At 34.3% G+C, this 25590-nt stretch overlaps 2 protein-coding genes across 5 annotated transcripts in view; both read right to left on the bottom strand.

Annotated features, from left to right (window-relative positions):
- The window catches only part of LOC116106167 (putative disease resistance protein RGA3), a 51468-nt gene extending 26913 nt beyond the window's left edge, over positions 1–24555 (bottom strand). Inside the window, 9 exon segments of the mRNA XM_031392509.1 lie at positions 17594–17646; positions 17971–18025; positions 18027–18058; positions 18499–18557; positions 18560–18619; positions 19489–19504; positions 20291–20448; positions 21348–21372; positions 21898–24555. Coding sequence (XP_031248369.1) covers positions 17594–17646; positions 17971–18025; positions 18027–18058; positions 18499–18557; positions 18560–18619; positions 19489–19504; positions 20291–20448; positions 21348–21372; positions 21898–24555 — 3116 coding nt within the window.
- LOC116106081 (putative disease resistance protein RGA3) lies at positions 1960–6728 on the bottom strand. Of its 4 annotated transcripts, XM_031392437.1 has the most exons (7): positions 3831–6728; positions 3604–3719; positions 3188–3320; positions 3006–3059; positions 2704–2835; positions 2241–2369; positions 1960–2148 (listed from the first exon to the last, which is right to left on the bottom strand). In XM_031392437.1, exon 1 carries the CDS (start codon positions 6660–6662, stop codon positions 3879–3881), a length of 2784 nt encoding a protein of 927 aa, XP_031248297.1. In that variant the 5' UTR covers positions 6663–6728; the 3' UTR covers positions 1960–2148; positions 2241–2369; positions 2704–2835; positions 3006–3059; positions 3188–3320; positions 3604–3719; positions 3831–3878. The 4 variants fall into 4 exon arrangements, with proteins under 4 accessions (XP_031248297.1, XP_031248296.1, XP_031248298.1 ...); XM_031392436.1 differs by lacking the exon at positions 3188–3320; XM_031392438.1 differs by lacking the exon at positions 3188–3320 and having other exon boundaries at positions 1960–2144.
- Positions 24556–25590: the final 1035 nt, after the last annotated feature.

Raw genomic sequence — 25590 nt, 5'->3', positions numbered from 1 at the left:
AACAGGGTGAGAATGTTATGAAAAAGGTCTTGCTGGGAGAGTCATAAACAGGGGAGAATGTTATGATGATGGTTGCGGAATTGTTCATTCAATCAAATTAAAATATGATCAATACCATCATTCAAATAGGCATTATTAATATTGGCTGGGATGAGAGCTATTTTCTTTGATATTTCTAGAAGATTAATGATTTTTTTTTTTTTTTTTAGCTCCCTGTTTCTTCTCTGTTTCAAGGAGTAAATGGAATCAAAAGAATGAGGAATTTCTAAAAATTGAGGAGAAAAATCCATGAAAAACCCATTTGTAAGAGCTTTATAGCTAGTATCTGAAAATGGAAAATTCAACTCAATTCAACTTAAAATTCCAATGAGATACTTCATGGGTCTCTATCAATATTTCTTGATCGAATGTGTTAATCAACCAAAAAGAAGCAAGAAATTCAATCAATGTCCAGTTCACTGTCACGTAACTAAAGAGGAATCCATTCCAACAATTCATTTCTTTCTCGAGTGAATATAATTCAAAAGCTACAAATATATGCGAAAATAAAGATCAATGGACACCCAAATTTACGTGGAAAACCCCCTGAATCTAAGGAGTAAAAACCGGGACCGTAGTCCATTAAAGTCTTTCATATATCAAAAATGGGAATACAAAGTCTTTCTAGTGCAAACTAGAGTACAAACATCAAAAACTTCACAAATCCATCACCAAACAACCTCAGCAAAAACAGGAACAATGTATCACAATTATGGAGAGGAATAATCCCAAAAGACACAAAAACGCAATTCGGGTTTACCCACAAGTATTGCTTGACAGTGCTTGGATTCAATCTCCATCATTCAGAATGTAGAGTTGTGTCTCATGAACAACATATCCAAAAATCAGAACGATTGGGCGGAAATCTAGATCCAAATCATGATTTGATAATGCACTGTTCACAGACTCAAAAACTCATATTTCCTCTCTGTTTCTCTTTGTTTTTGCTTCTCTCTCAAGCATATATGGTGATGGAAAGAAGCTGGATGGTGGCTGGCATAGAAGGGGCAGCAGCTGGAGCAGAACACAGTCTCCCTCTCGTTTTTGGCCGCTACATGAAGAAAAAGAGGATGAAAATAAGTTTGGGTTTTAGTTTCAAATACATTATGGGTTTAATATATTGGACTTCACACCTCCATATAGAGGTGAACGAAGTAAAGCCCAACCCACCATGTTATAAAGTTTTCAATTCATGAAAATTAGGGGAAACTAATTGCTTTAAATAGCTTTGAGGATATATAAATATATATATACGCACCATTCAATCAATGAATGCTGATAGAGATGACAAGGAGGTGCCTTCTTTCATCGAGGCCATTAATTGCACTTATGCTTGCTACGAGTAACCGCTTTCCTTTGATATTGGATTCTCCATCTTATATGCTCAACTATTGTCCGTTTGCATTCAAGATATGGTGTCAGAGAAGCAGATTTAGAAACAGAGAGATACAGAAAGTGTTGAAAAATGGCTTTTTAGCAAATTCACATGGGGTAGAAATGATAATGGAGAAAGGTTTAGGGACTTATATGTAATAGGCCAAGAAAAGGTTGTTTGTCCCACATTGATTAGAATTGAAAAGTGGGAAATTTTTGGGGCCTATATATAAGGACCCATATCATTGTTATTAATTATCCCAAGTTGTAATTCCATTACTTCTTCTTTTGCAAGTGGTTCTTTCTTTAAGGACCCTTTAGTTTGCAAGTTTTGTTGTATCTCCCCTTTGTTTTGGGTATTTGTTGTATTGCCCAAATATTTGTAATATTGTTTGGAGATAGTGGAGCTTTCTTTTGCAGCGCCCGAGGACGTAGGTTTTAATACCGAACCTCGTTAATTCCTGGTATTCTTTATTTTTACATTTAATTTTGGCAATTTATTTATGCTTTATTACTTGTATTATTATATTCAATAAGCTAGCGTTAGAGTTTATGTTTCCGTTGCATAACAGAATGCTCAACGTCAAGCAGCTAGTTGAGTTTTGAGACAGGATACATTATGCCCATCGGAGACTGCTCTTGCTATGAATTGTAACTTTCATCCCATTTGACTATCTATCTGCATGCTTTACCACCACTCTCTGGATTTAAATCTTTGCGAGACTAAGTTCCTGTCTATGCAGTAGATGCTGTTTGAGAAGTTCCCAGTAAACAGAGTGATGAAAAGTTGATAAAATAAAGGGGTTGGCATTGCCAAAGTAACTCACCGAAAAATAAACATTCAATTTGACTGGGCACGTGTTCGTGTCTATGTAGTACATGCTGCTTCAGAACTGAAGAAATGGAGACTTGTCACATCTTGTTGCCATATTGTATATATCTCCTTCAGAAGATACCTTGTGTTCATGAGATAACATGACAAAACTTTAGAAGGAGATTAACAATTATCATGATAGAAGAATCATAATATCTTGTATTTTAAGCAACACAGTTTTTGATACTTTGGAAACATGATCTAAAATATGCATACATAAATGCAGACATGAAATGGATTTCCACTTTCAAACAAAGGATTTGAAAGCTTCATTCGTTACCTGAAACAGAAGAATATCACTAACTAATAAAACTTATAGAGCAAGTTTATTGTCATATATAACAGTGATTTCTCATAAAAGGAAGATTCAGGATCATTATTCATCAATATGTAGTACAACATTGAAAACAAAGTACCTATGCAAAAGGATACTGCCAAATAATCATTCATAGGACTCTTCATACAGGCAACCCTGTTGATGATAGTTAGGCTGAAATTTTGGGCTGATATGCTTAATTGGATAACACCTTGGTTGCATCCACAAAAGGCTGAATATATATATATATATATAATCAGTCAAAAACTAGAAAGAAGATGATGGAATCCAAAAAGATTAAAATATGTTTCTATTTCCAATGAGCAACATGAAATTTCATTCAAAAATTTCTTTATTAGTGAATTACAAATAACAACTAACTGCTTTAACTACTTTTCTTACCTGCTTGCAATTCTCCTATCTCATTCAAGCTTTTGGACTCCATGGTCTACAAGACTGTAAAATCATGACCATAATTCACATAAATAACAGAAAACCTGATTTTGAATATCTCAAGCATAGGTTTTTTTAAAGCAAAATTGATTGTCCCTGACTATGAAAAAAACAATTGAAATGTGAAATACCTAAACATGGTCAGGAAGTCATCGACAGGTCCTTTAATGCAGCCAGAACTCTAGATGTGAAATTCACGGTTAAGATGCATTGATAGCTTGTTGATTGCATTTATAGCTATTTTGTCTTAATTTAATCTATAGCCTGCAACAGTCAGATTAAAAGAAACTAAAGATGTACTATGGAGGAATAGTTTGGTTTTCTTGTAGAAAGTGATGCTAATATAGACAAAAAAAAATTGATAAAATGGTTCAGATTCAAGATTATATAACAATTCCTATGGCCAGCTTACCTAATCCAATTCAGATCTAACAACAAAACATAAAAATTGTTTAAATCTACAATGGTGCCGGATATTCAGCACTTCTTTTGTAAGAAAAATTGAATCTAGGAGTTGAGAGATGTTGGTCAAAACTAGAGGTTTTACCAGTAAGGAGAGGAATTGCCTGTGGATTGATCACGATTGTAGCATTTTGAGAATTCAAAGGATGTCCTTTTGCAGAATCAAAGTTGAAGTTAAGACCTGAGAGATGTTGGTCAAAACTGGAGGAGATGATGATGAGTTATCAATTCACTCAAGTTCTTTCGGGAACATAAGAACCACTAATTTCTGATTCAAAACAAATAATTAAAAGGGAAAAGAGAGGAAATTACCCATGTTTTGAAGGAAAATCAGTGTTGAAGTTGATAATTTCAGAGAACTTAATCAGAGGAAGATGAAGACCAGCTATCGGTTCTCTGTTCTTTAAAGAAAGGACATCCAACTATTTCCTTCTTCAACGTTGTCATCTGATGAATGTGGTTTGGTAGAGACTTCAATTTGAGGCAGTGATTGAGTTTCAAGGTCTCAAGAGATGGCATGACCGCAATATCTTCATCTCCTCTATTTGTACTCCCGTAATTCCACTCTTCCCATTCTTCCATCTCCCCGAAGCATAGAAATTTCAGTTTGGGAAACGCAATAATTGATGAAGATGATGACGTGGCATCACTCTCTATTCCCAAAAACTCATTACCCACTCTTTTCACACTCTTCATTCCATCTATCCAAAGAATTTCAAGAGATGATAACTTACCCAAAGGAGGCAGATGATCGCAGTTTACACAATCCCAAAGATCTAACTCTCTCAATTTGGTCAATGACATCATCCAATTAGGAGAAATATTGTTGCCACTGTAATTTTGTAATATTAATATCTCTAAATTTGGATGTGGTTGCAACTCCTCAAGAAGTTGTTGATTTTGCTCCTCATTCATCCTCCCCTCAAAGTTTACATACAAATCATGCAAGTTCTTCTTATTGTTTAATTCTATTCCCTTGACCTCATACACATCTCTCAAATTTCCCAACCCTTTTATTCCAAATTCTCGAAGGTGTTTGAAGTTTTCTAGACATTTAACACAACATTCTTTACTACCATAACTGCTCTCACTTATAACAAATCTTTCTAATGTTCGCAGACCAGTTAATTTCTCCAAACTTTTTGGCATGTAACTAATACCATCAGTCTCCCGATTTAACAAATGTCTCAAGTTGATTAAGTTTCCAATCCCTTGAGGTAGTTTTTTGATATTTCTACACCACCTGATGTCTAAGGTTTGTAGATTATATAACCCACACAATGTCTCAGGCAATTCTTTTATGCTTTCATTCCAAGACAAATTAAGGTACCTCAAGTGTATTAATTTTTTTATTTCTATAGGAATTTCTGTAATTGAGCACTCATTCAAAGATAATGACCTTAGACATGTAAATTGATCAACTAATTTGGACAAAACTATCTTAGGGTCAGTACCGTAATTACAATCAACCACAAGGCTACGTAGAAAAGTATTTCTAGTATAAATAGAGCTAGGAAATGAGGCCCCTCCTTGAATCTTTATCATTGAATGTCTAACTTTATCATAAGAAGATTCTAATTCAGTTTCTCCTCTATCATCAACCTCTATTGTATAACATTCATTTTGGGTTAGAAATTGAGCAAAATCATGTACTATATCATGCATTTTACAGGAATATATATCAATATCGTATTCCTCTTTTTCAAAATCTTGAAAGAAAGAACGCATTGTCAAAGATTTGAAATACTCTTCACCAACTAACTCCATATCCTTTTTTGAGTCTTTTGACTTTAAATAACCTTGTGCCATCCATAACTTAATCAGTTGTTCTCTCTCTATCTTATAATCCTTTGGAAACATAGCACAATATGAGAAACATTTTTTCAAAGTAGGGGCTAAGTCATAATAACTTAATAGTAGAGGTCGAAAAACCTCTTGTTCTACCTCTTCTAATTCCCAAATTTCACTCTCTAAGACATTTTCCCATTCTTCAAATTCTCTTTTAAAGCGCAAAAGACTACCTAAAGTCTTTATAGCAAGAGGCAAACCTTTACACCTTTTAACAATTTTTCTACCAATTTCTTCAAACTCTTTATTGGTTGTTTCAAAAATTGCAAGTTGACTAAACAAAGACCAACATTCATCCTCTGGTAGTATTCCTAGTAAGATTTTGTTTGTGGTTCCAATGAAATTTGCAACATTTTCCTTCCGTGTGGTCACTAAAACTCTACTTTCTAGAGATCCATACATGAGAGTATGTTTTAAATTTTCCCAATTTCTACGATTTTCAGTCCATACATCATCTAAGACAAGAAGAAACTTCTTTCCTCTAATTTGTCTACCTATGTTTTGCATTACAGTTTCTAATTCAACTAATTGTGATGGACTACTTGTGAGAGATTCAAGGATTGCTTTTGCAATATTAAGCTCATCGAAAGGCTCAGAAACACACACCCATATTTTTTTATCAAAATGGGTGTTCACCTTATAATCATTAAAAGCTAATCTAGCAAGAGTTGTCTTGCCAATTCCTCCCATCCCTACTATCGAGATTATAGGGAGGACTTGTTGTTGACTACTTTGACTCAAGAGCAAATCGACTAGTGAATTCTTCTCTTTCTTTCTTCCTCGAACCTCTGTTAAATCAATAGCAGAGGTGGCGATTTGCCGTTCTACTTCTTTGCTACTCTCGATGATTGGTCTAAAGTGGAATCTCTCTCTCTCCACAGCAATAATATCAAGTTTTCTGTCAAGATTTTTTATCTTGACGCCAATGTCATAACGCATAACCAATGGCCTACAACCGAGATAGTGAAGAATGAAGGAACGTACCTTTTTCAGAGAATTAGAAGCATCTTCAGCTTTCTTAATCTTCAATTTCTGAAGCTCGGTGTTCCACTCATCCAATACATCGTCAATGTCATAAGACACGTCTTTCAGCTTGGCTAACCAAACTCTCACAACATTCTCCTTCACCTGTCGGTTCTCAGCATCAGCAAGTAGAGCTTGAATGGACAAGAAGTTGCTTTGAAGCTTCTCAACTTCTCGCTCAGCACCGGCAATAACACTTATCCCTTCTTCCGCCTGTTGACGAATGATTGAAACAAATTGTTCCAACACAATCTCCACAAGCGCTTCAGCCATATTGAAAGATGTAACGTAATTGATGAAAGCAGAGATTGAGAAATTGAAATGGTTGGTGTGTTTATTTTTGTGGTAATTGATCAGTGTTTATAGTCAGATAAAGACCAAATGAATCTTATACAAGTTTATGCTTTAGTACTAATCGACAAATGACGCAGCATCTACTCATGTCCAACCAACCAACCTTTGACTTTCTTGGTTCGAGACATTGCAAGTTGCTGGTGTGAGAGGGAGATTTTTGTTAGTTTATTGCATGCCGGCAGCCGGCTATTGTATATTATAACCGATGAGTAGGAACTGACTCAGCTTTACCTGGATATCACATCTTATTATAAACCATATTTGGACTCACTGACGCAGCATCTACTCATCTCCAACCAGCCAACCTTTGACTTTCTTGGTTAGAGAAATTGCAAGTTGCTGGTGTGAGAGGGAGATTTTTGTTAGTTTATTGCATGCCGGCAGCCGGCTATTGTATATTATAACCGACACATCGGTCGCTTAAGTGACAGATAATACTAGTGGTGCGCTTTTAAATATTTGTCGTTTGGTACCTCCGGCTCCGGCCTAATGAAACTGAAATATGCATGATCGAAGTCAAAGGCCCCTTACGTTTATATACAAATACTTCAGAGTGGCAGAGCTCAAGTGAACCAAAAGGAATTTTATAGTAACAAAGGACCAAAACTTTTTAGTATCAAAGTAAACTAGTCAACAAAGGCAGGCTTAAAGGTTCCCTGGCCTTGTCTTCCAAAAATTCGCTACAACTTTGAGAGTACCTATGGCCAGGTTACAAACATGGCAAGCTGATGGAAACTAAATGTAAGTAAAAATTCATTGTTAGTGATTATGATCATTAACCTGCTCTTAAACAGGTCTGGATATTGCTGACTGTTTGGCCTTTTCAGTAGTCTTGGGACAACCCATTGCCGTTTATCAAAGCGTTATTTTAAAGTTTCCAAATTCATTTCCGAGGACTTTTCTCCTGTATTTTCACTTGTACATAGTAACATGCATAAGCGCAGATATATATATCAACGGACGGTTATAATAAATTATAGTTTCTACGGAGACATTGTAGATGATTTTTGCTATTCTCAAAAATCGAATTTGGCACATTCTAACGTGTGACATAATGAAACCTTAACGTAATGTAACGTTAATCCAGTTCACCATTAAATAACTTCGCTTCATCGTTGCCGCGAAATAAGCTGATGGAACCTTATCAGTTTTAAAACTGAAGTGGTGCCTGATATTCAACAGTTCTTTCACAAGATGTCTCCAGTGCAGGATTTCCTGGTTGCTGCAGCTTCAAAAAAAAACAAAACAAAACAAAACTTTCGCATGAAATAATCTAAAAGAAATACACAGAATCAATACACAGAAATACACAAAACAAAACAAAACTTTCGCATGAACCTATATTAAAAATATATCTTTTGAAACTTCGAACCTGAGAAAGACGAAAGTTACAGAAACAGAACAGTTCCTTCATGCCAATGAGGTCTAGCTACCATCAGTGAAACAACCTTCCCGAATTTCCTCATCCGTAGGATCCGGGCGCTCCCACAAGACTGGATACCCGAGACATGCCATGTAGAAAAACTGCGAAACCTGTTAAAGACATACTTTTCCTGAATAACATCATAGTAATTCAATTTCAACATAAAAAAAAGACATGCAGCATCTTTCGTTTTACAAAGAAAAGAGTTAGGAAAACTTGTGGTATCAGGTTTTCCACATACTACACATTCCAAAATATGAAACAAAAGGAAATACATGAAGGAAAACATGAGTTCTTGAAACGAAAGCCCAAATTTTACAATGCGACATAAATATAAGACCCACATAAAGATGTCAACGTGTGGCACAACCCTGAGCAGAGGCTCACTGCTCGGCACGATCTCGGAAGGTCCTGGGGGGGGAAAAACATTTAAAAAGGGGTGAGCTGAAATACTCAGTGAGTGGGGAAAAAGGGGGAGGTTTATAAAAGTTCTTAAAAAAAAAGAATAATGCTAACATACAACAATTTTCAAGCAAATATGGCAACAATATAATTTTAGAATATGCAATAGAACAACCAGCCCGTTCTCGCATACAATTATAATTATTTCAATCATCCTGCACTCAGTAAACTGTACTCTGACTTACTCCTTTAACTGTATCGGATTCTGTATAAAACCTCAACATTTATTATTAAAACTTCACCACAACTAGTACCTGGGGAAAATCTGTCATACCTGGTGGGCGTCCCACACGCAGGAGAGCGAGGGACGTACCTGTCTACCCGGCGAGGTCTATCATCGCGCGGGGCAGACCTCAAAACTGTCATACCTGACGGACCACTCAACGCCCAGGCAGAGCCAATAAAATCTGTCATACGCATGCGCAGAGCCAAAATCTGAGAACTGTCATACCCGACGGAATCCTGCATCGCTCGGCAGAGCCAACAATCTGTATCTCTGGGGGATGGGTACTTCGTAGGGGTTTTAGCACCATAACAATCTCATGCATAATCTCAAGTAACATATAAGTCAAGCACATGCTATACAGCTATCAAATATTCAAAAATCACATATAGGGGTTAAAACTGCAATCTTCTAAACATGTTTCAAAAACAGACAGTTCAGCCCTTTTTAATTGCTCACTTAGCTTACCTTCCCAAATTAAAAACGTCACAATCATGAAACCTTTACCAAAATTAGGAAGTTTATCAATACAATTATGAAGCCCAGATTTCATTATCACCAAAAATAATAATTTAATCCCTAGAAAAACAAAGAGGTTAAGATTTATGGTAATCTCTCATCTTAATACAAAACTACCCATTAACAATTTGACAGCCAGCCTCAACACTTTGCATTATAAAAAAAATCTGCACTAATCCTCCTTTTAATATGCATTTCCTCTCTTACCGTTTTTTTTTTTTTAACAAGACAAGACAATTAATGGAAAGACAAATGCATGTTTTTGAAAAATAAGGAAAGATGCATGTTTTGACAAAATAAAGGAAAAAGCACTTTAAAACTCACTTAACTGCACACGTCAACATCCCTTCTCTAACTACTCACTTTCTCCTTCACCTAATTACCAACAATTACATTCATCTCTACCCAGATAAGGCTAGCGTTTCCAAGCATTTGACAAACAAAGCTTACACAAAACTCAGCCCAGTTGACAACCTCTCAAAATGCAGTCCAGGAGTGCATGCAACCAAATATGCAGCCACCATCACAGTTTATTGAAAAACCAAATGCATGCAAAGTGCGATTAGCAAGCAAGTTCATTTCATTTTAAAAGAAACTCAAACAAACCACTCTGGAACTGTCCGAAACATGCAAAGAAAAATAAATCAAGCAAGCTTCACATTTACTCAAACCTCATCAAAATACAAAAATGGCACACTAGAAATTAACATGCAAGCATAGATCTGAAATTTTTTTTTAAGGAAAGTTTTCGTTAAAACTACTCACTCTTCTAATCCTATAATTGGCTGCCTATTACAGTGCTTGAATTTCGATCTCCACCGTTCAGAATGTAGAGCTGTGTTTCATGAACAACATATCCAAAAATCAGAACGATCGGACGGCAAATGAGCTCTAAATCACGATTTGATGATGCGCTGTTCACAGACTTAAAAACTAATATATCCTCTCCCTTTCTCTTTGTTCTTATTTTTTTTTTTTTTCTTCTCTTCCTTTCTCACTCTATCTCTCGGCCAAACCCACTCTTTCTTCTCTTCTCTCCCTTTTTTTTTTTTTCTTTCTCCTTTCTCTCCTCTCTTCTTTCTTTCTTCTGCTCTCGTTTTCTTCTTCTTCATTTGGGCGAACTGCCCAGTTTCCTTCTCCTTTTAAACAAACACTTTTCTGAAATTATTTCTGCCCCCCAATTTCTCTAAATTTCAGTTTAACCCAGCAACATAAGCTTTCCCTAGCAAAAATGTCCAAATTTTTCCCTCTTGATACATGCAAACCCATCAGGATTTATTTCTTCGATTTCACCCCTTAATGCAGCTTTAAAAACTGACAGAAATACCCCTATCTTACCACAATACCAAATATCAAATTAAAAAAAGAATTAATTAACTAAATACAATTCATGATCTAACTAAAATCAGGAATGGGGTTTTACAACCAGGCTGGCTAGCGTTACATGCAAGAAGTATCTGCAACTTTCTTCTGATGACCAAAAGGCATTATTTTACTGGTTGAGTAGAAAATGCTATTAGATAATGTACATAAACTTCACTTCTTTATTAATAATTATATGTTTTGAAACTTCTAACCTGAGAAACATTGATTGAAACAGAGCAGTTTCTTCATGCCTAGAGATATCTGCCAATTTTTTCTTATAACCAGAAGGCATATTTAACTTGTTGAAGCACACAACTATTGTAAAACAGAACTCTGTGGCCTTAAACTGCAATACATTATTATTTTTGTGAGATGGGATACATAGACTGTTATCCATATTAACAAAGTTATCAAGTCAGCATACAATTTTAAGATCGAAATATGAGACAATCTTGCAATGTTAAGTATGTTATCCTCGGAAGACAAATAAGCTACAGCAGCCAGTTAGTGATGTTACCATGAAACAACAATTTCTGATTCTATTTTCTCATATTATAGTACTGGTCGATGCATTGTATTGCTAAATCCTGTGATTTATAATGTGTAACCAGCAGAATGACATAACTCTAACAAAATTGATCTTTCAATGGTTTTGTCTCAGCATCATCCAGTAACTTAGTAATTCAAAAGGATAATATTCAAAAGGACCTACTGTATCAATTCTCCAAAAGAGAGAAGCTATAGAGCATATATTTCTTAGAGTTTCACCAGATTGGCCACATCTTGAAATTCTATTTCGTATACCAGAGAACACTAATTCAGCTGAGAAATCAAATATCATCCCCAGTGACATCAAAACATTGATACTGATAATTAGCGACAAAGATTGAAACTTACAAAGTCAAGATATAAGCCACATCACCGAGTCGACCTCACATACATCAACAAAAGACAACTGCTCGGAAAAAGCATGGAGACTATCTGCTGCAGTTTGAAAAGAAAACAATTAGCATCAGCTATCTTAATACTTAACAAGACACTTGGTACTTTTATTTTTTATTCAGCTTGTCATAAACTTAACACAAGAGAGGATCTAATTCAAAATTTTATCTGCTTAAGCTACGAAAAGAAAATGTCTGAAAAGGAGAAAATCACTAGGAATTGATGGCGATTGTAGCTGCTTGACAATTCGAAGGTCATCTCTTTGCACATATGCGGAATCAATGTTGAGGAAGAGCGTGAGAGATTCTTGGTTAAAATCTCATGGAGATGGAGTTCTCTTCTCCAATGTTTGACGTTTGAGAATTCGAAAGGTTTGAACTCTGAAGGGCCCATTGATATTATTTGGAAGAAAACAAGCATTAATTTGGAGCAAAATGGGCCTTCATCTTCTAAGTATTTAAAGTGCCCAGGCCATCATCTTTTCTTTTTCTTTTTATTTTTTGAATAAATAATAAACTTTAATGTTTTAAATAACCAAATATTGCTTGAATTTCGAAATAAAGACCGTAAATAAATGCAAAAGATTATGTCCTTAAAGGTAATTTTAAGAGATTGGATTACTTTGATTAATTTGTATTAATTCATGAAGAAGGGAATTTTTTTTATTGATTGATAGATATAAATAAAGTTGAAGATGTAGTTTTTAATTTATTTTTTTCTGAAAATATTAAAAGATTCTAAATTTGGGTTGAAATCAGTTATCTTAAGAATATCATAAAATAGTATGAATTCTCATCATGTAAACTTGTATGTAAATGTATATATGTACTATTAGAATTTCGAATGACAATGTCTTAAAAGATATATGAAATTATTATGATTCAAATACTTCTTATTTAAATGATTTTTAATTCTTTGACAATCATAGATATTCAATTTGTTTTATAACTTATGTCTGTCTACCAAATATGAGTAAAAAAACTAAATTATTTGGCTTTTATCTAAATACAAAAACATCTAAATATCAATAATATTATTCTTTTGTCAACAGTATCCCTATTAAATTTATATAATTTTAACAATACTCTTATAAAATTTGTATTTTTGGTCTTCTTTTATTTATTTTTATATATTACATTAAACAATTAGTTATTTATAATTTATATACATTTTTTTTTTTCATAAATTTGATAATTAAAAAAAAAAACATGTAAAATATAAAAGATTTGCTTGCCCAAATGGAAAAGACCAAGGAATAAATCCAAACCAAAGTTTTGCTTTGATACTAGTTAAAGTATCAAGTGTTGTCCAAGCAATTCTTTCATTATTTTCCTTAAGCATTTTTTTATTGTAAAATAGGAAGTCTCTTCAATCTACAAACCATTAGTAAATGATACAAGAATAGTTAAAATAATCTAATTCATTTTAAAATTTTATATTGTTATTTTCAAGGATTAAACTTTTAACAAGATATTCTTGCAGAGAGCATAGTTAATTATATATATCAATAATTAAGTTTTGCTCTTAGGCCTAAGCAGCTTGAATGGTCTGCAGATTGCTGGTGAGCTTTCCCACTTGGTTAATGAAGTCAATTGCCTCAAGATAGTGGAGACAAGCGCTTCAGCCATAGTCAAAGATGGTAATTGAATTAAGATATTGAAATATTTGGTGTGTTTTAAAGTTTAATCTTCCAAAAAAGACCAACGACACTTCCACTAGATGACTCAAATCAACATGTTGGTTTGATGCTAAGTTAATGTACCAAATGTTTCTCCAAGCAAAACCAATTCTCTTATCCTTTTCTTTCTTCCTTTCATGCATGTCAAAGTACTTTAATTTCTACGACACTGCTTTAGTCAATCTTATCCGTTCGTTGTAACCTTTAGATCATATTTGGTATCAGCTAGAAAATCTACTGAATTTTCTTTTTATTATATTAACTCCCCTGTTTCTTCTCTGTTGTCTTTAAGTATGAAATTCACTATATTCTTTTCATGATAAGGACTAGGTGGAATAATAATGAATAAAGGAATTTCTAAAAATTGAGGAGAAAAATCCATGAAAAACCCATTTGTAAGAGCTTCATAGTTAATATCAAAACAATGGAAAGTTTCAACTACAATTGAACTAAAAATTCCAATGAAATTAAATCATTGGTGTCTGTCAATCTTTCTTTGTCCAATGTGTTAATCAACCCAAAAGAAGCAAGATATTTCATTTCAACATCCAGTTCATTGTTGCGTAACTAAAAAGGAACCTGGCTTCCAACAATTCATTTTCTTTCTTGAGTGAATATAATCAAAAGATACAGATATATGCAGAAAATTAAAGATCAATGACACCCAAATTTTTACGTGAAAAACCTCCCCGATGTGAGAAGTAAAAACCACGGGACCGTAGTCCGATTGAAGTCTTTCACTATCACCAAAAATGGGAATACAAAGTCTTCTCTAGTGCAAACTAGAGGCATACAAACATCATAAACTTCACAAACAACACCAACAATCTCACCAAAAACAGGAACAAAATATCACAATTTATGGAGAGAATAATCCCAAAAGACACAAAAACTGCAGTTTCAAGTTTACCCACAATTAACTGCATTACAGTGCTTGGATTTCGATCTCCACCGTTCAGAATGTAGAGTTATTTCTCATGAACAACATATCCAAAAATCAGAACAATCGAATGGCAAACTAATTCTACCAAGCTTGTGTTGTACACTATTGCTTGACATTGATTCTTGAAGAAAATCATTATATGTTGAACTTGCTTTACTGCATCAAGTGTGAGATATCAAAAAAGTTTCAATGATAGGAAAAAAGCCTTCCAATAACTTAATAACCAAAAGATATCTGGAACAAACCATTATCAACATAAAAGAATTCTGCTTACTGGGAAAGAAGGAGCTATGGCTATCATGTCAACAATAAGTTGAAGTCTAATTATAAAATGTTTATCATCTCAAACTTGTTCTATGGATATGCTCTGTTCTAACTGATTTTCAAAAAAAAAAATTTAATTCTCTACTATAAGTTGGTCCATTATTTCGATTTAGGAGTTGTTTATGACTAAATTTAATAATTCATGAAACTAACGAGTTTGTGTTGTAAAACATGCTGATCAAGTAAATTAATTGAAGACGAGCAGCTAAAGATCTTACTCTTACCTTTAAAAAGTAACACCATCCAATCACTTGTTCTATTTTGTCTTTCAGGTCACAAATAGCTCTCAATCATTCAACAAATCAAGTAACTACTCCTGTAACATTTAATTGTGATACGTAGGAAGAATAATCAAAATGTACAAAAATTTAAATGCCAGTTATAAAAAATACCATTAACCCAATTACTTACACATCACGCTTAAGAAAACCATGCATAGAGATTTAATGGAGCTTTGTCACACCTGCTTGCATGAGATCCAAAAACAGAACATAGCATGAGATAATTTCCAAAGGATAAAAATCAAAGGAATGATGACACCACGACAAAAGAAACATAATATGCTGTTAATGGAACTCAGCTTTAACAGCATATTACGTTTCTTTAATGAAAGAAGAATGCTACTTGGAATTAAATTTCAATCTAGTGCTAATAGTTCGTAGCATGTTTTTAAGTTATTCCAAACCTCTAACAGCAATTTCTGAACTCATGTATAGTTTTGTGCATGTTAATTGCTTGGAGAAAAGCTATTTTTGGTTGAATCATGAATGGCACCATTCCTGCTGTAGCTTAGGTTCCGGCATCAAAAACCATGAGCTGACATCCGTAATCAAGCTAAAAAAGCCCATTTAATGATGCTAGTTAGAATATTATAAAAATGCTTATAATAAAATGCAAAAACTGATGAGTTTGCATTCCACAACAAGAAGCTGAAGAGAAAATTGTTGCCCTGACATATGAAAAGAAACTAGGATGTGCTATGGAGAAATGGTTTGGTTTTCTGGTAGAAAGTGATGCTAATATAGACAAAAAAGAGATGATAAAATGGTCCAGATTCAAGTATAAGAATTCCTATGGCCATATTACCTAGTCCAGTTCAGATCCAACAACAAAACATAACATTTGCTTAAAACTGCAATTATGCCTGAAATTCAGCACTTCTTTCACAAGATGTCTCCAGTGCAAGATTTCTTGGTTGCTGCAGCTTGAAAAAAAGAATAAAAACTTTAGCATGATATCACTTTAAAAGAACAACACAAAGTCACATTAATGAAATGAAGTGAGAGCAATAATGTGGTTTGATAATAATCAACAAATGGATGAGCATAATGGACCGTCCACTTCAGAAAAATTGAAGCTAAGATCTTCGAGAGATGTTGGTCAAAATTGGAGGTTTTACCTGTAAGGAGAGAAATTACTTGTGGATTGATCATGATTGTAGCATTTTGAGAATTCAAAGATGTCCCTTTGCAGAATCAAAGTTGAAGTTAAGACTTGAGAGATGTTGGTCAAAACTGGAGGAGATGATGATGAGCTATCAGTTCACTCAACTTCCTTCGGGAACATAACCACTAATTTACGATTCAAAACACATAATTAAAAGGAAAAAGAGAGGAGATTACCTGCGTTTTGAATAACAATCAAATGGTATTATTTTCATGATATCCAAAATTATACAATGCCAAAATTACAAGGGCATCCAATGCCCTAAAACTAAACATGCATGAAGTTCGAGTGAACAGCACTTAAAATCCCAGCTTCTCTTCCATCTCTGCTGCACAATACCACCACAAATTCTCAGAAAAATTTCATGCATGACTTAACTATGGCATGTTATGTTGCCTATCTATTCATTTTGTCATGATCATGCAAATCCTCTCGACTTTTGCATATTCGAGTGAGACACCACAAACAGCATGACTCAGCAATTAACTTGCTACTTGTTCCTCTAAAATCGGCTGTGTAGAAGAACCAGTTGAGAATCCCAGTTTTCCCATGACTTCTTCCAAGCGATTTGCATTTGTCAGGTACAGATAACCAACCTGTGTACAAGAACCAGTTAAGGCAAACAATTAACAGGAACCCAGAGCGAAAACTAATGCATTCTTAAATGTAACAAATACTATGCAAGAAAAAAACAAGGTACAAGGGTACTAACTAGTGTTTCTAGCGAAGATGCTCTATTGTAAACTACTGTACCAGCTCTTTTTTTGTTGGTGCTTTAGCAGAGATGATATTCTTTCCCCAGTGAAGAACATCCCTGCGGTAAAGAATATCAACTACCATGAGTCAAATGCCAACTCTGAACAAATGAATATCAGTGTAATTTCAGCAGCACTTTAATCAGAGTTCTGACAGATAATTTTCTCACATTAAAAGAGATGCAATAGCAGCAGAAAGTAAGGATACATTTAGGGTAAAAAAAAGTGTACTCAAATTGAGAGTTTTAGCAGATTTCTCTCATTTGACAAAGTTGACACGAATGATAAGATCCTCTTTTTCCTGAATGTCACTCTGCTTTTTATGCTGAAACGGACTGGTAATTCTATCATTAAAATGAAATATGTGTCACTAACGACCATAACCAAAAAGAGTAACTTATCATTAAAGTCATTTCAAGCACTCAGAATAGAAGGATTAAAAGTGGAATGTTAACTATTGGCATCATCAAGAGCAAAAAGCTTCTGGATCACAAGAAATAAAACGTGCACAGAAATTTTTCTTCAAGATGGTCCTGCGTGATGAATAAATGTTGAAGATCATCTCCATGTTTGCTCTTAAAAATCTAGATTCGGAACATCATATTGTATATGAAAAATCTATGTAAGTGATTTTTATAACCTCCAGATTGAGGAGGAAGGCATCAAAGATTGTCAATTTGTACATATCTTACTTCTCAAAAGGATGAAAGTCCAACTATACAAAATTAGTAGAAAAAAAGCCAATGAAGAGCATCAAATCTACCGACTACTTTTCTTCCGCTGATAAGTACTTATCATCAAGAAGTTTCTGGAGCAAAGGATCCTGAATGTGCAAATACAAATGTTACAATTTTCACCAAACACAAGTAACAAATTTTCTTTAGTCATGTTTTATTTTCACGATTTTGTGTAATCCAGACAAGAAATAACAGCGCAGAAACTATTATACGAATTGCTATGAAGCTACAAACTAACTCAATTTGATAATAAACATTGCAACTCTTGGGACGGAAAGATCGGTACAGAAGAATATTCAACTAGACCAATGGAAAGCATAATCACAAAATTATAACTATAATAAGCATAACTTATAAAGCCACAATATCATTCATGCAACTCAAAAATAAACATAAAATTGAAATCATACTTGTGCTTCACAGCATACTACTGCCATTATGTGATCATTATATCCTTCAATACTCGGGAGGAAACAAAAAGCGCCTGCAAGCATATATCTCCACAGTTTGAGAAACACTTGAAGTAAGTTATGATCAAAGGTCCAAATTTACCCAAAAAAAGGGACCTATGTTAGTAGCAAGTAACATAAAACATGCTATCTACCTCGTAGGTTTCAGTTCAAATACAAATGCTCTCCCAAACAGTGAAAAAACAGCCTTGCTTTTGAAAGAAGGCATCAACCCATGCATCTATAAGACCAACATTGATGGATTCAATATAGGTTCCTAACAGCCTTAAATTTTAGCCATAATTATGCATTATTGTTAAATTTACCAAACGACAAACCATTAGAATGCAACCCTTTTGAAGGGGCACAGATGAGATCTCTTGATCCCTAACGACACTCATTTTGAAAGAGAATGAGCCATTCCTTCAAAATTTCTATATTATTCAACATGCGATGTTCATTCAAAGAAAAAGAACCAAAATAACACACCTTGTAAATACAATCAGCAATATATGCTAGTGAAGCTGCATTGTATACCGAACAAGGTTTGGTGGCTTTGGCAGCCACACCACATATCCCAAATAAGATTCATCCAAGTTTATCTCCACACCTACACAAAACCCAAATCAATTTTGAATCTTTATCTTTTACATAACCCCGAAATTTCATCCAACTACTAAGCTAGTAAATAATTAAAGTAAACAAACAAATCTTTTCCCAATCTTTTTAATGTTCTTTTAACGCATAAACCCAATTGTGTCAAACTTATCTTCTTTCACCCATTTGGGCAACATCCACGATAATACTATGACAAAGATTTTTCACTTTAAATCAAAATTGTAGAATGATACAATCTCTCTAACAAAATTATAAGAAAATCAGTCACTAACAAAGTTAAGCATATAATAATGTGAAAAAACTGTTGACTGAGCTAAGTAGCAGAAGTTGGAAAGATTATTACTTCAACTGAGAGATGAAATGAAACAAAGAAAGTGATGGTAACATATACCTCATTCCATTTTCGGCATTGTCCACAAGGGATGATTAATTTGCTTAAGTGACAATAGATTCCTGGAATGTCTTCCATAAGCAGCCAGTTTTTTGAAGAAACAGAGTTGGATGAACTTTGAAAATGAACGACACACTTCATACCTCAACTCACCTGAGCGGGAACCGTTAGTAGATGAAACTGTGGTTTTTTATTTTGACCAAAATGTAGAGTTAAATGTTGAAGCACACGACTATTGAAAAACAAAACTGAGGTTTTAAACTGCAAAATACATTATTATTTCAGTGAAAAAGCATTTGCATTTGCTGATTGAGAATACTTTAAACTTGAGAATGAAGTGAAAATAGCATCAACAGATGAAGATGCTGATTGAGACTGAGTTGCATTTGCATAATCTGGAAAGTAATTAATAAATTGTGCTGAAAACATTACAATATTTCAGAACCATAAATAGAATAATTTACAAGTACCATAATCATGATGTAGCTGCATAATCCATTTACTACAAAAATTGACTTCATCAATTGAAAAGTAAATACAATAGTAAGCGAGATCCATAATTATATATTTCAAATCAAGTACTGGAATTATTTCTAGGATTTGGAGAAATGTAAACATACACCGATATACGATTTATTAAAAAATAATAATAATAATAATAAAGCTGAAGCGAAGCAAGAATAGAGAAACAGACCAGAGAGTCTTGGGTGTCGTTGAGGGAACTTGATGTGCGGGATTCTCTTCAACGCCTGAGCTCCACCCATCACTCTCTGTGTCACCGCCACACTACAAGAGGTTTCTTTTGAGGTTGACGACGACTAACAATTACTCCTTGTCAGCTGTCAGTGGAAGAGACGACGCCGTTTGAATGAATAGGATAAATTCCATTGCATCCTAACATCATGTACGTGGTCCATATCCAGTTGTTAGAAATAGAGTTGGGAGAGTCTGACACGTAATCAACAAGTTAATTAACAAAATTAACTGTGTTACATATATATTCGCTAGATTATCGAGTCTGAAAATGAATTTAAGATCTAAATATGAGAAAACCTTGTAATGTTATGTATGTTATTTTGTGAAAACAAATAAGCTGGCGGTTAGGAATCTTTACCATGAAAAAATTTCTGATTTTAGAAGGGATGAGTGACCATGTTTTGTTTATCACTTTAATTGAGGAGACTCTCTTTAAGATTGTATATTTTGAAAGTGAATATAACCATATCACCTTCATGAAAATTTAAGTTGATAATTTTTCTAAAAGCATGATACCTGCAGTCCATTTCCACGGCAAGCTATACAGTCAGCCAAGCCCTCAAGGATCAGTCTGAAGTCTTTGGCCGCTGAAGAATTGTCCTGATTAACATCCGCAGCACCAGCATTCCCCACTTCTTTACAACTACAGCAGAATGCGACAAATACTTTGGGACCTAATATTCAAAATGAACCATAAGCTGTCAAGACCTTTCTGTGACTCTGAAAGCAGGGGTGAGAAAAATTTTCGGGAGGACCTGGAGCCGCCAGGTACCCTGTGTTCCGGTTCTGGTTCCTACCCGGAATCAAAACCGAGAACTGAATACCCGGTTTGGAACCGGTTTTAAAATCGAGACTTAAATGATATTAATATTGTACATGATGGGTTTAATTGACATTTATCATAAGAATATGATGAAACAACAACGTTTGAGGTTTGAGTTTAGGGTTTTCATTCGAATGCCATGAGGAGTGAGACTGAATTTTGAAGAGAGACTTCAGGAGTGAAATAATTTCATAATTATCTTCAATTAAAATTGATTATTGAGTAACATTTTGACTTTATTTTGCTTTTACTATTTATTCAAAAAGTCATAAAAATATTAACACTAAAGAATCTCTTCCAAAATTTATTCGTCATAAAATGAAGCTAATTGGTTTAAGGAGAGAAAAAATTACCTGTGATTGATCAGGATTGTAGCATTCTGATAAATTGCATTGCATTCTTATTCTAGCATCATGTACGTGGCCCAGAAATAGAGTTGGGAGAGTCTAATAACGGGCCCAACCAATTCTTTACAGGGGCCCAGTAATAATTTATCCTCTGTTTATGGGATCAAAACATAATACCATTCCTGGTTGAAAAGAAAAGAAAACAAAACTTTAGTATGAGGTAACTTTAAATTAAAAAAAAAAATGGAGTAAAAATTATCAAAATTCTCTTAAAAACAGGATGTAAGACCAGATTATGAAGTTATAAAATATTGCCACTTCACAAGCATTAACACTAAAGAATCTCATCCAAAATTTATTCATCCTAAAAATGAAGCTAACCGGTAAGGAGAGAAGAAATTACCTGTGGATTGATCACGATTGTCCCTCTACAGAATCAAAGTTAAAGTTAAGACTTGAGAGATGTTGGCCAAAATTGGAGGAGATGATGATGAGCTATCAATTCACTCAAGTTGTTCACTCTAAGAGAAGCCATGCATTGGTTCAAATCCTATTATTTTGAATAGAAAAAATGAAAAACATAAAATATCAATGCGAACCCATCCTTAAATTACAAGCTTTATATTAAGAGTATAATTAGATTCTTTAAGACGATTAAAGATTACAAAATGGGGATTGATAATTACGGTATTAAATATTAAAAGATGTCAATTATTCCCAAAATAAAAAGTTTAAAAAATAATGATGAAGAGAGGAAATTACCTGTTGTTTGAAGGAAAATTATGTTGAAGTTGATAATTTGAGAAAACTTAATCAGTATCAGACGAGGATGACAATCAGCTATTGGTCTCTGTTCTTAAGAGAAGAGGACAATATCTAATTTCCTTCTTCAACCTTGTCATTTGATAAAGGTGGTTTGGTAGAGACTTCAATTTAAGGCAGGAATGAACTACCAAGGTCTGAAGAGATGGCATGACTGTAATATCTTCATCTCCTGTCTTTGTAATCTCGTAATTCCACTCTTCCCATTCTTGCATCTCCGATAAGCGTAAATATTTCAGTTTGGGAAACACAATAATTGATGAAGATGATGAGGTGGCATCACTCCCTATTCCCAAAAACTCATTATCAACTCTTTTCACACTCTTCATTCTATCTATCCCAAGAATTTCAAGAGACGACAATTTACCCAAAGGAGGCAGATGTTCACAGTTTATACAATCATAAAGATTTAACTTTCTCAAATTGGTCAATGACATCATCCAGTTAGGGAAAACAGTGTTGCCTCCATAATTTCGTAGCCTTAATATCTCTAAATTTGGATGTGGTTGCAACTCCTCAAGAAGTTGTTGATTTTGCTCCTCATTCATCCTCCCCTTAAAGTCTACATCCAAATCACGCAAGTTTTTCTTATTGTTTAATTCTATTCCCTTAACCTCATCCACATCTCTCAAATTTCCCAACCCTTTTATATCAATTTCTTGAAGGTGATTGAAGGATTTTAGACATTCAACAGAACATGCTTCGCTACCATAACTGTCCTCACTTATAACAAATCTTTGTAATGTTCGTAGACCAGTTAATCTCTCTAAACTTTTTGGCATGTAACTTATACTATCAGTCCACCAATTTAACAAATGCCTCAAGTTGATTAAGTTTCCCATCCCTTGAGGTAGTTTTTCGATATTATAACAAATCTGGATGTCTAAAGTTTGCAGATTATATAACCCGCACAATGTCTCAGGCAATTCTTTTATGTCTTCATTCGTGGACAAATCAAGATACCTCAAGTGTATTAATTTTTTTATTTCTACGGGAATTTCTTTAATTGAGCAACGATTCAAAGATAGTGACCTTAAACATGTAAATTGATCAACTAATTTGGATAAAACTATCTTAGGGTCAGAACCGTAATTATAATCAACCACAAGGCTACGTAGAAAAGTATTTCTAGCATAAATAGAGCTAGGAAATGAGGCCTCTCCTTTAATTGTTATCATGGAATGTCTAACTTTATCATAAGAAGGTTCTAATTCAATTTCTCCAATACCATCAACCTCTATTGTACAACATTCATTTTGAGTAAGAAACTGCGCAAAATCATGCACTATATCATGCATCTTGCAAGAATATACACTAATATCATTTTCAAATTGTTTAAAATCTTGAAAGAAAGAACGCATTGCTAAGGTTTCAAAATACTCTTCACCAACTAACTCCATATCCTTATTTGGTTTTGAGACTTTTGACTTTAAATAACCTTGTGCCATCCACAACTTAATCAAGTGTTCTCTCTTTATCTCATAGTCCTTTGGAAAAATAGCACAATATGAGAAACATTTTTTCAAAGTAGGGGGTAAATCATAATAACTTAATAGTAGAGGTCGAAAAACTTCTTGTTCTACCTCTTCTAATTCCCAAATTTCACTCTCTAAGATATTTTGCCACTGGACATATTTTCTTTTAAAACACAAAAGACTCGCTAAAGTCTTTATTGCAAGTGGTAAACCCTTACACTTTTCAACAATTCTCCTACCAATTTCTACCAATTCTATAGATTCTTCGTTGCTTTTTCCTGAAAATGCAATTTTACTAAACAATGACCAACATTTTTCCTCAGGTAATGTCCCCAATGGGATTATTTTGGTGGTTCCTATGACATTTGCAACGTTCTCTTTACGTGTGGTTACCAAAATTCTACTTTCTGGAGAACCACACTTAAAAGAGCGCTTCAATTGATCCCAATTTTTTGGATTTTCAGTCCATATGTCATCTAGAACAAGAAGAAACTTCCTTCCATCAATATGTTGGCGTATGTTTTGCACCACAGTTTCTAACTCGTTCAAGTTTGGAGCACTATTTGTAAGAGATTCAAGGATTGCTTTGGCAATCCTAAGCTCATCAAAAGGCTCGGAAACACACACCCATATTTTTTTTTCAAAATGGGTGTTCACTTGATCATCGTTAAAAACTAATTGAGCAAGAGTAGTCTTACCAATTCCTCCCATCCCTACTATGGAGATAATGCGGAGGTCTTGTGCATGACTACTCTGAGTAAGCAAAAAATCGATTATTGTATTCTTATCATCACTTCCATAAATCTCTGTTAAATCAATAGCAGAGGTTGTCATTAGTCGTTCTATTTCTTTGCTACTCTCAGTGATTGATCTAAAGTTGAACCTCTCTTTCTTAGCAGCAATATTATCTAGATTTCTATCAAGATCTTTAATCTTGGCACCAATGTCATAACGTATGACCAACGGCTTACAACTGAGGTAGTGAAGAATGGGGGAACATACCTTTTTCAGAGGATTAGAAGCATCTTCAACTTTCTTAATCTTCAATCTCTGAAGCTTGGTGTTCCACTCATCCAACACATCGTCTATGTCATAGGACACGTTTTTCAGCTCAGCTAACCATACTCTCACGGCATTCTCCTTCACCTGTCGGTTCTCAGCATCAGCAAGCAGAGCTTGAATAGACAGGAAGTTGCTTTGAAGCTTTTGAACTTCTTGCTCAGCACCTGCAATCAGAGTTATCCCTGCTTCCGCCTGTTGACGAATGATTGAAACAAATTGTTCCAACACTATCTCCACAAGAGCTTCAGCCATATTGAAAGATGTTTTACGTAGTTGATCAGAACAGGGATTTAGAAATTGAAATGGTTGGTGTGTTTATTTTCTGGCAATTGATCAATTTTTATAGTCAGAGAAAGACAAAAGGAATGTCTTTGACTGGAACAAATAATTTGGTGAGAGCAAAGTTCGGATCAGAACGATACAAACATAATCACTGATTTGATTACGCGTATTAGGTGAAACATTAATCTAAAAATTGAGATCACAAGATGAGAATGGGGACGCGTATGTGGAAACATTACACCCAATCAAAAACTAGTAAATGAGGAGTAGGAACTGACTAAGCTTTACGTGGATATCACATCATACCTTATTATAAACCAACCAACCTTTGACTTTCTTGGTGGCGGAGGGCTTAGAGAAATTGCAAGTTGCTGGAGCCAGCGGAGATTGAAGTTGCTGGATTCACTGACTTAAAGTATTTCCTTCTAACTTTAAACCAATTAAGTAAAAAAGTATAATTCTTCTTCGAACAGGTCTCGATATTGCTGAATGTTTGGGCTTTTCAATTGGCTTGGGCCAAATACACATGGCCGTTTATCAAAGAGGACTTTTCTCCTGTATTTTCACTTGTACATATTAAAATCCATAAGCTGCAGATATATTTCAACGGACGGTTATAATAAATTAAAGTTTCTACAGAAAAAACAAAACTTTAGCATGAAATAACTTTAAAAGAACAACACAAAGTCACATTAACGAAAATGAAGTTACAAAGATCAAAAGTCTTTTAAAAACAGGATGTAAGACCAGATTAATAAGATTATATAAGATTCCCTCTGGCCACTTTACCTAGTCCATTTCTCATTCAACAGCATTAGAACCCAATTGCAATAAGACCAAGGAATCTTATACAAGTTTTGCTTTAGTACTAATCGACAAATGACGCGCATCTATTCATGTCCACCAACCACCTTGACTTCTTGGTTAGAGAAATTGCAAGTTGCTGGTGTGGAGGGAGATTTTTGTTAGTTTATTGCATGCCGGCAGCCGCTATTGTATATTATA

This window comes from Pistacia vera, unplaced genomic scaffold, assembly GCF_008641045.1.
Source record: "Pistacia vera cultivar Batoury unplaced genomic scaffold, PisVer_v2 Contig51, whole genome shotgun sequence".
In the NCBI taxonomy this organism is placed as follows: domain Eukaryota; kingdom Viridiplantae; phylum Streptophyta; class Magnoliopsida; order Sapindales; family Anacardiaceae; genus Pistacia; species Pistacia vera.
Note: the sequence above shows the minus strand (reverse complement) of the source record. Positions and strands in the feature narration are given on the sequence as shown.